This window comes from Lutra lutra, chromosome 12, assembly GCF_902655055.1.
Source record: "Lutra lutra chromosome 12, mLutLut1.2, whole genome shotgun sequence".
Classification (NCBI taxonomy): domain Eukaryota; kingdom Metazoa; phylum Chordata; class Mammalia; order Carnivora; family Mustelidae; genus Lutra; species Lutra lutra.
This window is the reverse complement of record NC_062289.1, coordinates 65,528,480-65,539,541: the sequence shown is the minus strand read 5'-3', so window position 1 is coordinate 65,539,541 and position 11,062 is coordinate 65,528,480. Positions and strand designations below refer to the sequence as shown.

Below are 11,062 nucleotides of genomic sequence, written 5' to 3'. Positions count from 1 at the left end.
CTGGTTCATTAATTGTACCAAATGTACACACTAATAAAAGGTGTTAATGACAGGAGAAACTCAGTGTGGGATAATAGGAACTTTGTACTATCTTTGCAAGTTTTCTGTAAATCTACAAAATGATGTTTACTTAAAAAAAAAAAAAAAACAAGCACTATTTAGACAGTCCAGTGAGGAGGATTTGGGTATGAATTAGATGCTGGGGTTGGTAAGTAGTGAGGTTGAAGAAGGTGTTTACTTTTTGGCTTGGGGAACTGAGAAAGCAGAGGGGCCCTTGGGTGAGCTGGAAACAGAGTGGGCAGGTGGGAAGTTCAAGGAGAGATTTGTAATGAGGGCCTGTGTGCTTGAATGCGGAACTTATATGTGTGATTTGGACTAGATAGGGAGACTTGGGTGAAGATGATGGCTACTCTGGGATAAGTACATGCTGTAAGAGGAGTGGGATAACCCTTTTGGTGGCTTGTCCATTCCCTCTTTCTTTCTGAGTACCCTGATTTGATTGGAGTATCTACCCTTCTCCATGAAGCTTGGTGAGGGTCACCCTCTTCTAGTTTTCAAGGGTAAACCTCAATTGGCTTAAGGCACTCATGGTAGTCTCCTTATTCCTAAAGATTTATTTATTTATTTTAGAGCAAGGGAAGCAGAGAGAGAGAGAGAGTCCCAAGCAGACTCTCCGCAGAGCACAGAGCCACAGGTAGGGTGTGATCTCATGACCCTGAGATCACGATCTGAGCCAAAACAAGAGCTGGATGCTTAAGCCACTGCACCACCCAGGCACCCCATCCTTCTTCAGGATGATTAGAGCGGGTAGGCATATAACCCCTTCTGTCAATGAGGCATGAGCAGAACCCAGCCGGGTGGCTCTGTGGTTTCCTCTCTTCTAAGGAGACTCCCAAAGACACAAACCCTTTCCTGCCTTTGGATAGTCTAACACCATGGGCAGGCTGGACATGCTACAGCCATCTTCTTGTTTGCCCGAGGATGATGCCAACACTCAGAATTGGGTAGAGGCTAGAAAAGGGCAGAGAGGAGGAGTGAGAACCTTACCTGTGGGATTCCTGTTAGATGAGAAAGTCCTTACTGTTTATCACTATTTGGTTTGGCAGGGCGGGGTCCAGAGGGAGGCAATGGAGGCACCTGTGGGATGCAACATTGAAGGAGGAACCCTCTATCGGAGGCTGCAGCCGTATTTGCCTGATACCGGGAGTGATTGTCTCCTTAAATAGTGCATCTTTGGAGCCTCGAAAACCTCATCCTAATCCTGGCTCTGTGTGATTCAAAGTTTTCTGAACCTACAGCTGAAAGCTTCTATCTGGCAACCAGAGGACACCGAAATTTAAGGAATGGACAGATAAAGAGGAACCCACAAAAGGGGATGAGAAATAGCTGCTCTGTGTGGACCAGAGTGATGTTACATAATCATGGTGCCAGTGGCCAGCCCAGCCTTCAGCCTAATATTAAAGAAATTGCCCTCCAAGCTTGCAGTAGTAGCCATCTCATTTTCACGATTTTCTTTTCTTTCTAAGATTTTATTTATTTGTGTGACAGAGAGAGACACAGTGAGAGAGGGAACACAAGCAGGGGGAGTAGGAGAAAGAGAAGCAGGCTTCCGGCTGAGCAGAGAGCCAGATGCAGGGCTCGATCCCAGGACCCTGGGATCATGACCTGAGCCGAAGGCAGAGGCTTTAACCCACTGAGCCACTCAGGCGCCCTCGATGTTTTGGTTTTTAAAATCTTCATTCTGTGGTGAAACACTGTCTTCAGTGATTTAAAAAAAATTGAGGGGACCCCTGGGTGGCTCAGTTGGTTAAACGTCTGCCTTCAGCTCAGGTCATGATCTCAGGGTCCTGGAATCAAGTCCTGCATCGGGCTCCCTGCTCAGTGGAGAGTCTACTTCTCCCTCTCCCTCTGCCCTTCTGCTCTGCTTGTGCTCTCTCTCTCTCTCTCGCTCTATCTCAAATAAATAAAATCTTTTAAAAAAATAAAAATTTAAAAATTTAAAAAAAAGTTTAAAGATTTTATTTATTTATTTATTTATTTTAGAGAGAGGGGGAGCCCATGAATGGGGAAAGGGGCAGAGGGAGAAGCAGACTCCCTGCTGAGCAGGGAGCCCAATTTGGGACTTGATCCCAGGACCCTGAGATTATGACCTGAGTCTAAATCAGACGCTTAACTGACTGAACCATCCAGGTGGCCTAAACCTTTTTTATTATTTTTTGATTCAATTATAATTAACATACAGTGTTGTATTAGTTTCAGGTGTACAATATAATGAGTCAACAACTCTGTACATTTCTCAGTGCTCATCAACATAAGTGTACTGTTGGGCGCCTAGGTGGCTCAGTCGGTTAAGCGACTGCCTTTGGCTCAAGTCATGGTCCCAGCATCCTGGGATTGAGCCCCACATGGGGCTCCCTGCTCAGTGGGAAGTCTACTTCTCCCTCTCCCACTTCCCCTGTTTGTGTTCCCTCTCTCGCTGTGTCTCTCTTTGTCAAATAAATAAATAAAATCTTTTTTTTTTAAAGCCTTTTTTTTTCTGGTCTTTTTTTCTTTGTTCATTCATTTGTTTTGGTTCTTAAACTCCATATATAAATGAAATCATATGGTATTTTTCTTTCTCTGACTGACTTATTTCACTTTTAGCTTTACACTTTCTAGGTCCATCTATGTCGTTGTAAATGACAAGATTTCATTCTTTTTTATGGCTGAAGTAATATTCCATTGAATATATACCACATCTTTGTACATTCATCTATGGAAGACACTTGGGTTCCACTCTTGGCTATTGGAAATAATGCTGCAATAAACTTAGGAGTACATGTATCTTTTCAAATTAGTGTTTCCATTTTCTTTGGGTAAATCCTCAGTAGTGGAATTACTGGATCACAGGATAATCCTCTTTTTAATTTTTTTAAAAGATTTTATTTTTAAGTAATCTCTACACCCAACATGGGGTTTGAACCTACAGCCCCGAGATCAAAAGTCACATGCTCTACCAACTGAGCCAGTCCAGGCACCCCTCTTTTTATTTTTTTTTGCAAAAACTTTATACTTAGACTATTTTCCACAATAGGTGCACCAATTTGCATTCCCACCACAGTGCGAAAGATTCTTTTTCTCTGCATCCTTGCCAACACTTGTTGTTTCTTGTGTTTTTTATTTTAGTCATTCTGACAGGTGTAAGGTAATTATCTCATTGTAGGTTTGATTTGAATTCCCCAGATGATGAGTGACGTTGAGCATCTTTTCATGTATCTGTTGGCCATCTATATGTCTTCTTTGGAAAAATGTCTATTCAGGTCCTCTGACCATTTTTAAATAAGATTATTTATTTTTTTGGAGTTGAGTTGTATAAATTCTTTTTATATTTTGGATATTAACCCATTATTGAATATATCGTTTGTAAATATCTCCTCCCATTCAGTAGGTTGCCTTTTGGATGTTATTGATGGTTTCCTTTGCTGTGCAAAAGCTTTTTATTTTGGTGTTGTTCCAATAGTTTAATTTTGCTTTTCTTTCCCTTGCTCTTGATGTCATTTTTTATGATTCCTTGCTATTTCTTTTCCATTTACAATGTGACAAAAGTGTCTGGTACACTTCTTGGTAAAGGCTCTTGATTTTTGCTGCACGAATTATACCTTCCTTTTTATCTGTTATAATAATTTATAAAGTAGACATAGAACTTCTTACAGTGAAAAAATATATGGAAATTACACTATTTTTAAAATAACTTTTATCTTCAGTATATGTAAAACAAAGATTTAATAATTTGCCTTTTCTTTTTTCTTTTTTAAGATTTTATTTATTTATTTGACAGACAGAGACCATAGTAGGCAGAGAGGCAGGCAGAGAGAGAGGGGGAAGCAGACTCCCCAGCAGATAGCCCGATGCGGGGCTCGATCCCAAGACCCTGAGATCATAACCTGAACCGAAGGCAGAGGCTTAACCCACTGAGCCACCCAGACGCCCCTATAACTTGCTTTTTCTACCTTCTTTCTTCTTTTCTGGTTTTCATTGCATTAATCTGAGGTTAAAAATCCAATTTTTAGGGACGCCTGGGTGGCTCAGTTGGTTGGACGACTGCCTTCGGCTCAGGTCGTGATCCTGGAGTCCCGGGATCGAGTCCCGCATCGGGCTCCCAGCTCCATGGGGAGTCTGCTTCTCCCTCTGACCTTCTCCTCGCTCATGCTCTCTTTCACTGTCTCTCTCTCAAATAAATAAATAAAATCTTTTTTAAAAAAATCCAATTTTTACAAAATCCTCTTACTCAGTTTTTTCTTTTGCATTTTGTTTGTTACCATAGCAACAAAAATGATTTCAACTCATCAGCATCAAACAGTCTCTACTGAGCGTTGTTTTTATTCAGTTATCGCTCTATCTTTAGCTAGTTTCAAGGCTTATTGCCAGTTCTTTCCTCTCGTTTCATCATTCATGAGTTTCTGATTCATGTCTCAGTGGCTTATTATACAATTCTGAACAATTTTTGCAGAAAAGTGAGTTAATTGGGTAGTGTATTAGTCAGAAACTCTTGTGGTTTCAAGTGACAGAGACCTACTTTAAACTGACTACAGTAAAAAAAAAAAAAAAAGAATATATTGGCTTATGAACCTGTCAAGTCCAGATTGGGTTGACTATGGCCTCAAAATGTGTCATCAGGAAATTGTCTCCATTTCTGGGCTCTGCTTTCTCAATCTTGCCTTCATCCTCAGAGGGCATTTTTCACATTGTGTCATGTTTCACTCCAACTCATACTCACTGCCCTAGAACCCCAGCAGAAAGGGAGCACTTTTTTTCCAACTGTTTCTGTAAAAATCTGAGCCAAGTGTCATTGGCCTGGATTAGGTCACATGCCCATCCTTTGAACCAATGTCCGTGGCTCTTACTGGGGAGCCCTGGGTCACATCCTCACACTTGATTTGGGGATGAGGCCAACCCTCCAAACCTTCTAAACCTCCTATGAGTATAGGTGGGATGGTTCACCAAAGAAAAATTGGGTTGTTGCTTCCAGAAGGAAGAATTGATGCTGGGCAGGCAAACATAACAGACATCCATTTTTTTCTAATATTCTATAGTTCTATGAACTGTTACCACTCTAGAGAGACTACACAGAAGACATCCAAGTGGTCAGCTGCCCATCTAAGCAGGGTTTTGTTTTTTATGTTTTTTTTTTTTTTAAGATTTTATTTGTTTATTTGACAGAGAGAGAGCACAAGCAGGGGAAAGAGCAGAGAGAGAGGGAGAAGCAGGCTCCCCACTAAGCAGGAAGTCCGATGCAGTGTTCAATCCCAGGACCCTGAGATCATGACCTGAGCTGAAAACAGATACTTAACTGGCTGAACCACCCTTTTTGTGCTTAGATAGTGATTTCATACGGTCTCACAGTGTTCCAGAACCTACTTCTCAGCTTTGTGCTTCCACATGTTGGTTGCTGTCAGTGTAGCTAGATGGTTGGTCCCTCTGGGCCTGACTCATGCTAACCTAACTCAGCAGAGACTGGTGTCTATCTAATTCCCATCTTGGAATAAATAGTGATTGCCAAAGGACCTGAACAGGGTTGTCCTCTAGTTAGTAAACTTTCCCTATTGAAAACCACAGGTGAAGCCAAACTGTAATCATAAAGTTATTCAGTGCTCATGGAACCAGGCAAGAGAAGTTCTCTGGAGAAAATTAGTGGTTAGATGGATCGTAGCATGATAGTGTGGTGGCTTTAAAACGTCCACAAATATGCTGAAAGACTGAAGAGAGAACATGTTACAGGAAGAGATAGGTATGTGGTAAGAAAGAAAGACAAGAGAGAACTGTCCAATCTGGCCAAAACATGGAAGGTAGGGAGGGAAAATTAAGCAGAGTTGGGGTGGAGGGGTGGTCGGCAAAGGCCTCACTCTCAGTGCAATGGAAGCCTCTGATTTGCTTTAAGAAGGAAAGAGACATGGTCAAATTTGTTATGGAAAGATCGATCTGGGTACAAAGAGAGGCATTTGGAGATGGGAAACACTGAAAGCAGAAAGACTAAGGTTATGGTGGTACTCTAGGTGAGAGTTGATGCAGCAGACTTAGCAGAATGGCAGCAGGGATGACGTGGGAGTGCCTAAACAGTGCTTTTCGAAAAGTCTGTAACCATGTGTGATGCTTGGAGTTAACTAGACTTATGGTGATCATTTCACAATATTTACGCATATTGAATTATTACGTTATACATCTGAAACTAATGTGATCTTGTATGTCAATTATACCTCAAAAAAAAAATAGTGCTTTTTGAAGTTTATTATGCACACAGACTACCTGGGGATCTTGTTAAAGTGCAGATCCTGACTCAGTATTTCTGGGCTAGGGCCTGAGATGCCACATTCCCAACAAACTCCCACGTAATGCTGGTGCTATAGGTCCAGATACCATACTTTGAGTAGCCAGGATTTCAGAAATATTATTATTAATTTTATTATTAATTTTATTTTTAAAGATTTTATTCTGAGCCAGCCCCAGAATTTCAGAGATATTTAAGAAACAGAATTTACAGGAGTTTGTGACTGGTTGATTGGGCGGGGTAGGGGGGAGTTGGCAATGAGGGAAAATGAGTTGTTCAGGATCATACTCAAATTTCCAGTTTGAGTATCTGGGTGGTGATGCTATCCACAGATACAAGATGAGGAACAGGTTTGGGTGGGGTAGATAATAATAAAAGATAACATTTATTGAGTACTTGCTATGTTCCAGGTTGTTTACATATGTTGTCTTACTCTGTACAAAAAACTTATGAAGTAGGTACTATTGTGATCTTCATTTTAAGAGTGAGGAAACTGAGGTCCAGGTCATACAAGTAGTTAAGTGGAACAGCCAAGATCGAACCACTCTGGCACTGAGTACAGACGTCCTTCAGCTAACCATGGGCAGGTTGGATATGTGGAGTTGAAACACCTGTGGAGATGTCACATAAAGCTGTTCAGGTAAACAAGCTCGCCTGGAGTTCAGGCATGAGATTCTGCACAGTGGTTGAAGACCTGGGAGTAATTTAGGATTGGAGAGAATGAAACCATCCGAGGAAGGTTACAATCTACCACTTCAGAGTGGTGTTTTGTTTATTTATTTGACAGAGAGAGACACAGTAAGAGAAGGAAAACAAGCAGGGGGAGTGGGAGAGGGAGAAGCAGGCTTCCCGTGGAGCCGGAAGCCGGATGTGGGGCTCGATTCCAGGACCCCGAGATCATGATGTGAGCCAAAGGCAGACACTTAATGACTGAGCCACCCAGGCACTCCAAGTGCTGTCAGTCTTGTTCCATTTTCCTTTTGCATTTGATTATTGCAAAGGAAGAATCTGAAAAAAAAAAAAAATTAAAAAAAAAATTTTTATTTATTGGATAATGTTAGTGTTTGTTCTCTATCCCTGAAATTAAAGAAAATTTCCAGATTAGGTCTTGAAGTTGGTTTCTGCTCATTAATTTTTCTAGATCTCAGTGAATTTACTCATATTTCTACCTGCAGTCAGATCTTTTCAGTCCTAAGGAAAATTTTATTGTAATTTAAATTACTGCCTGTAATTGATTTACTCTGTCTTCTTTTGAAGAAGCCTATAGCTTGAGTCTTCATGACATTCTCCTACTCATTTTTTTCTCAAAGAATTCCAGCGCTTTGAGTATTTTTTTTTCCCCCCGGGGGGCCCTGTCTGCAGCCAGACTTATCCCCACGTCCCAGTGCGGAAGGTCTGGGGACCATGGGCTGCATGGCCTGCTGTAGCAGACTTTGAGTATTTCTTATGTTTGTCTTCTATATTGCTGATTTGCTCTTCTGTGTTGTCAAATCTGCTTTTTACTGCATTAACTATTGGATTTTACTATGGTTACTGTGGTTTAAATTTCATAGTACTCTCCATTTATCTTGGCCTGTTCTTTAAAAGATGCAATGTACTCTTTTTTTTAAAGATTTTGTTTATTTGACAGAGAGAGATCACAAGTAGGCAGAGAGGCAGGCAGAGAGAGAGGGGGAAGTAGGCTCCCTGCTGAGCAGAGAGCCCGGTGTGGGGCTGTATCCCAGGACTCTGGGATCATGACCTGAGCCCAAGGTAGAGGCTTTAACCCACTGAGCCACCCAGGCGCCCCAAGATGCAATGTACTCTTATAATCAAGAATAAAAATAAGGTGTATCTAAAACTGGGTTGTGCTTAGTGGACTAAATATACTTCAAAGGAGTAATTTTTGGCTCTAGCACTTTATTTCTCATCTTACATACCACTACCTTTTTCCTACCAGGTTTTTAAATAATTTGCCTGTTCACCTTTGAGATTGACTAACTGAATTTTGCTGACCTCTAGAAGTCCCGAGTTGAGGGCTTTCAAGATCACAGTGTTGGACAATTGAGATGCAGGATCTTACATCCTTAGTTCCCCTCCAAATATAGCCTGGGAAATGCTCAGAAGCAGTGGCTGTTTCATTTCTGTCTCATTGTCTTAGACATTCTTGGTATTCACGGGCTTTAGGATTGATCTTTATTTTTCAACCTCTGGTGTTTGTGAGTACTTCAGGGCCCCGGTGTGTTTGTCTCATTTTCTCTAGATCTTAATATTTTGGTTTTGGTGTTTACACCTTTGCATTCTTGTTTTGGCATGTCCTAAGATTCTACCCATCTGTACCAATCTGGGTCTCAGGCTCTGAATCTCTCTTCCTCCACTACCCTCTTACCCCTTACTCTGCTTTATATTTTTCACAATACTTATCACAACTTGAGCATGTATTATTTTTTTTTACCCCTCTTCCCTCTTTTCTTTCTTACTACTTATCTCCTCACTCTAGAATGTGGATGCCCAGGAACAACTTAGATACTCAGCAAACACTGATTGAACAAAGTGTCTGGTTAGTGGATCCTGAGTCTCTCGCTTTAGTTTCAACTTTTTTGTTTTACACTTTCTCAGTATGCAAATATCCTTCGCGGTCTCGGTCATGTCTGTCTTTCTGTTTCTGTCCTTGTTTCGAGGCCTCTAAGTTTGTGTGGGGGCCACCGAGTCGCGGAGGCTTGCCCCACGCCTGCGGCCGGCGTGTGGCTCGTCGGCGCTGTCCCACGTCGTTGCCTGACTCAATCAGTACCCGGCTCCAGGGTTTTCCCTGCCCCTACAGCCTCTCAGGCTCAGTGGTACACCTCTCGCTGCTGCCTATGCCTCGGTGTCTTTCTTTTTTTTTTTTTTTTTAAGATTTTATTTATTTATTTGACAGAAAGAGAGACAGAGCACAAGTAGAGCAGCAGGCAAAGAGAGAAGGAGAAGCAGGCTCCCCGCCAAGCAGAAAGCCCGATGCGGGGCTCGACCCTGAGATCATGACCCAAGCGGAAGGCAGAAGCTTAACCCACTGAGCCACCCAGGCGCCCCCCTCGGTGTCCTTTAGCGTCTAGAGAGCCTCCTCCCGCGCCAACTCCCCCACGAACGCACGTGACCAAGCAGGGCGGTGACTCTGTCTCCGCCGCAGTGCTCCGCCCCGACCTCGCCGCTTCCGCCGGCCCGCGCAGCCCCACCCCAGACAGTGGGGAGCCAATCCGCCTCCACGCTTATTGGCTCCTCCCCGGCGCCCTCCACGGCGCGCGCCCCTCCCTCCGCCCGCTGGCCCGCCCGTCAGTCAGTCAGGCAGGCAGTCGGTCCGAGTGGCGGTGTCCTCTCGTGCTCTTCTAAGCGGTTCCGCCCTTGCTCCTTCCCGGTCGGCGTCAGCAGCTGCACCCGCAGCGGCGCGGTCCCTCCGGGAGGCGCGGCGTGGGCCGAGCGGCGGCCGCAGAGCGTCGAGCCCTTCGCGGCGGAGGCGGCGGCGGCGGCCCGGCAGCCAACATGGCGGCGGCGGCGGCGGCGGGCGCGGGCCCGGAGATGGTCCGCGGGCAGGTGTTCGATGTGGGGCCGCGCTACACCAACCTCTCGTACATCGGCGAGGGCGCCTACGGCATGGTGTGGTGAGTGTCCGCGCCTTCCCGCAGGCCGGGCCACGCCCGCCCACCCGACCGCCCGGGGACACAGCGGACGCAGCCGCGGCCTCGTCCGCGCCCCGGCCTCCCGGGCCGCCTCGACCCCAACCCTTGGTTTCACCGCGGTGGGTGCGCTGGGGGCCTGGGGCGGAGTCCGGGGGCCGGTCGAGGTTGGGGTGTTGCTCGCGGGCGTTACGCGGACCGGCCTTCGCTTGCCGCAGGGAGGGGCATTAGGGGGCGGAGGCCAGTACCCGCGTACCCCCAGATACAGGCGTAGCGCAGTTTTTACAGCCAGGATCTCCGGGAAGGGAACGGAAGGGGTCCCCGTTCCCCCATCCTCCGGTTTGCTAGCATCGTGGCTTTCTTCTTGACATCCGATTGTAGAGTCGGGAATTCCTTCACAAGCTTGTCGGTGGTGGTGTTGGCCACGGTCTTAAAAGCGCTTCTCCTCGGCATGTGTGCAGAACGCAGAAAATAATAACCTTCCTCCCCTCGCCTGTATTCCGCGAACGGCTTTCATTAAATATCTTCAGTAGTGCTAACGGTGTTTTCCTGCGCAGGCTTTCTATAAAAAGCGTTAGTAGCATCACTGTTGGTTGTGAACTCTTTTAATCTTGAAGTTTTAAAATGGATTTTAATACCCATATATATCATTTGCGCTTCAGAAAGGATAAGCCCGCACCGCTCTCTTGATTTATTAAAGAGTCGATTGGAATTGGACCTAATTTCACTCTTTTTTTCTTTACCCGGAGTGAGCTCTCTTACCAGCGTCAGTGTATTCAGACGTTTTAGCCCAATAGTTGTGGACTTTCCCTGTTAATGTTTTAGTGATCAGTAATTATGCAGCCTTAATAGAGTTCTTGCAGAATTACACGCACCCTCCCTTATCTTGATCCATATTCCTCAGAAACGTTCGTGGTTCTGTTTATTAGAATTAACTGTATTGTTTTGTGCTGGTGAGGACTTAATAAGTGTAGACTCCCTTACACCTATTTTTCTTGTGTGTCTTGCGTTGAGTGAAGGAGGCAAACTAATATTTATTGAACACTTGGTGGTAGGTACCGTACTGGATATATTATCTCATTTTATTTGAACAGCCACCTCGAAGGAGGAAAGGTCTTGATATCCCTCT

The 11,062-nt window shown here is 44.5% G+C and overlaps 1 protein-coding gene and 1 non-coding gene across 2 annotated transcripts in view; one reads left to right on the top strand and one right to left on the bottom strand.

The window, feature by feature from the left end:
* Nucleotides 1–7,654: 7,654 nt before the first annotated feature.
* On the bottom strand, nucleotides 7,655–7,801 carry LOC125082776 (small nucleolar RNA SNORA5). The gene has a single exon (XR_007122093.1). It is a non-coding gene; the product is annotated as a small nucleolar RNA SNORA5 (small nucleolar RNA).
* A 1,780-nt stretch (nucleotides 7,802–9,581) lies between these two features.
* MAPK1 (mitogen-activated protein kinase 1) overlaps nucleotides 9,582–11,062 on the top strand; it is a 108,448-nt gene continuing 106,967 nt past the window's right edge. The window contains exon 1 of the mRNA XM_047696367.1: nucleotides 9,582–9,918. Within this exon, the coding sequence (XP_047552323.1) occupies nucleotides 9,800–9,918 (119 nt within the window). The 5' untranslated portion in view covers nucleotides 9,582–9,799. The remainder of the gene's footprint in view (nucleotides 9,919–11,062) is intronic.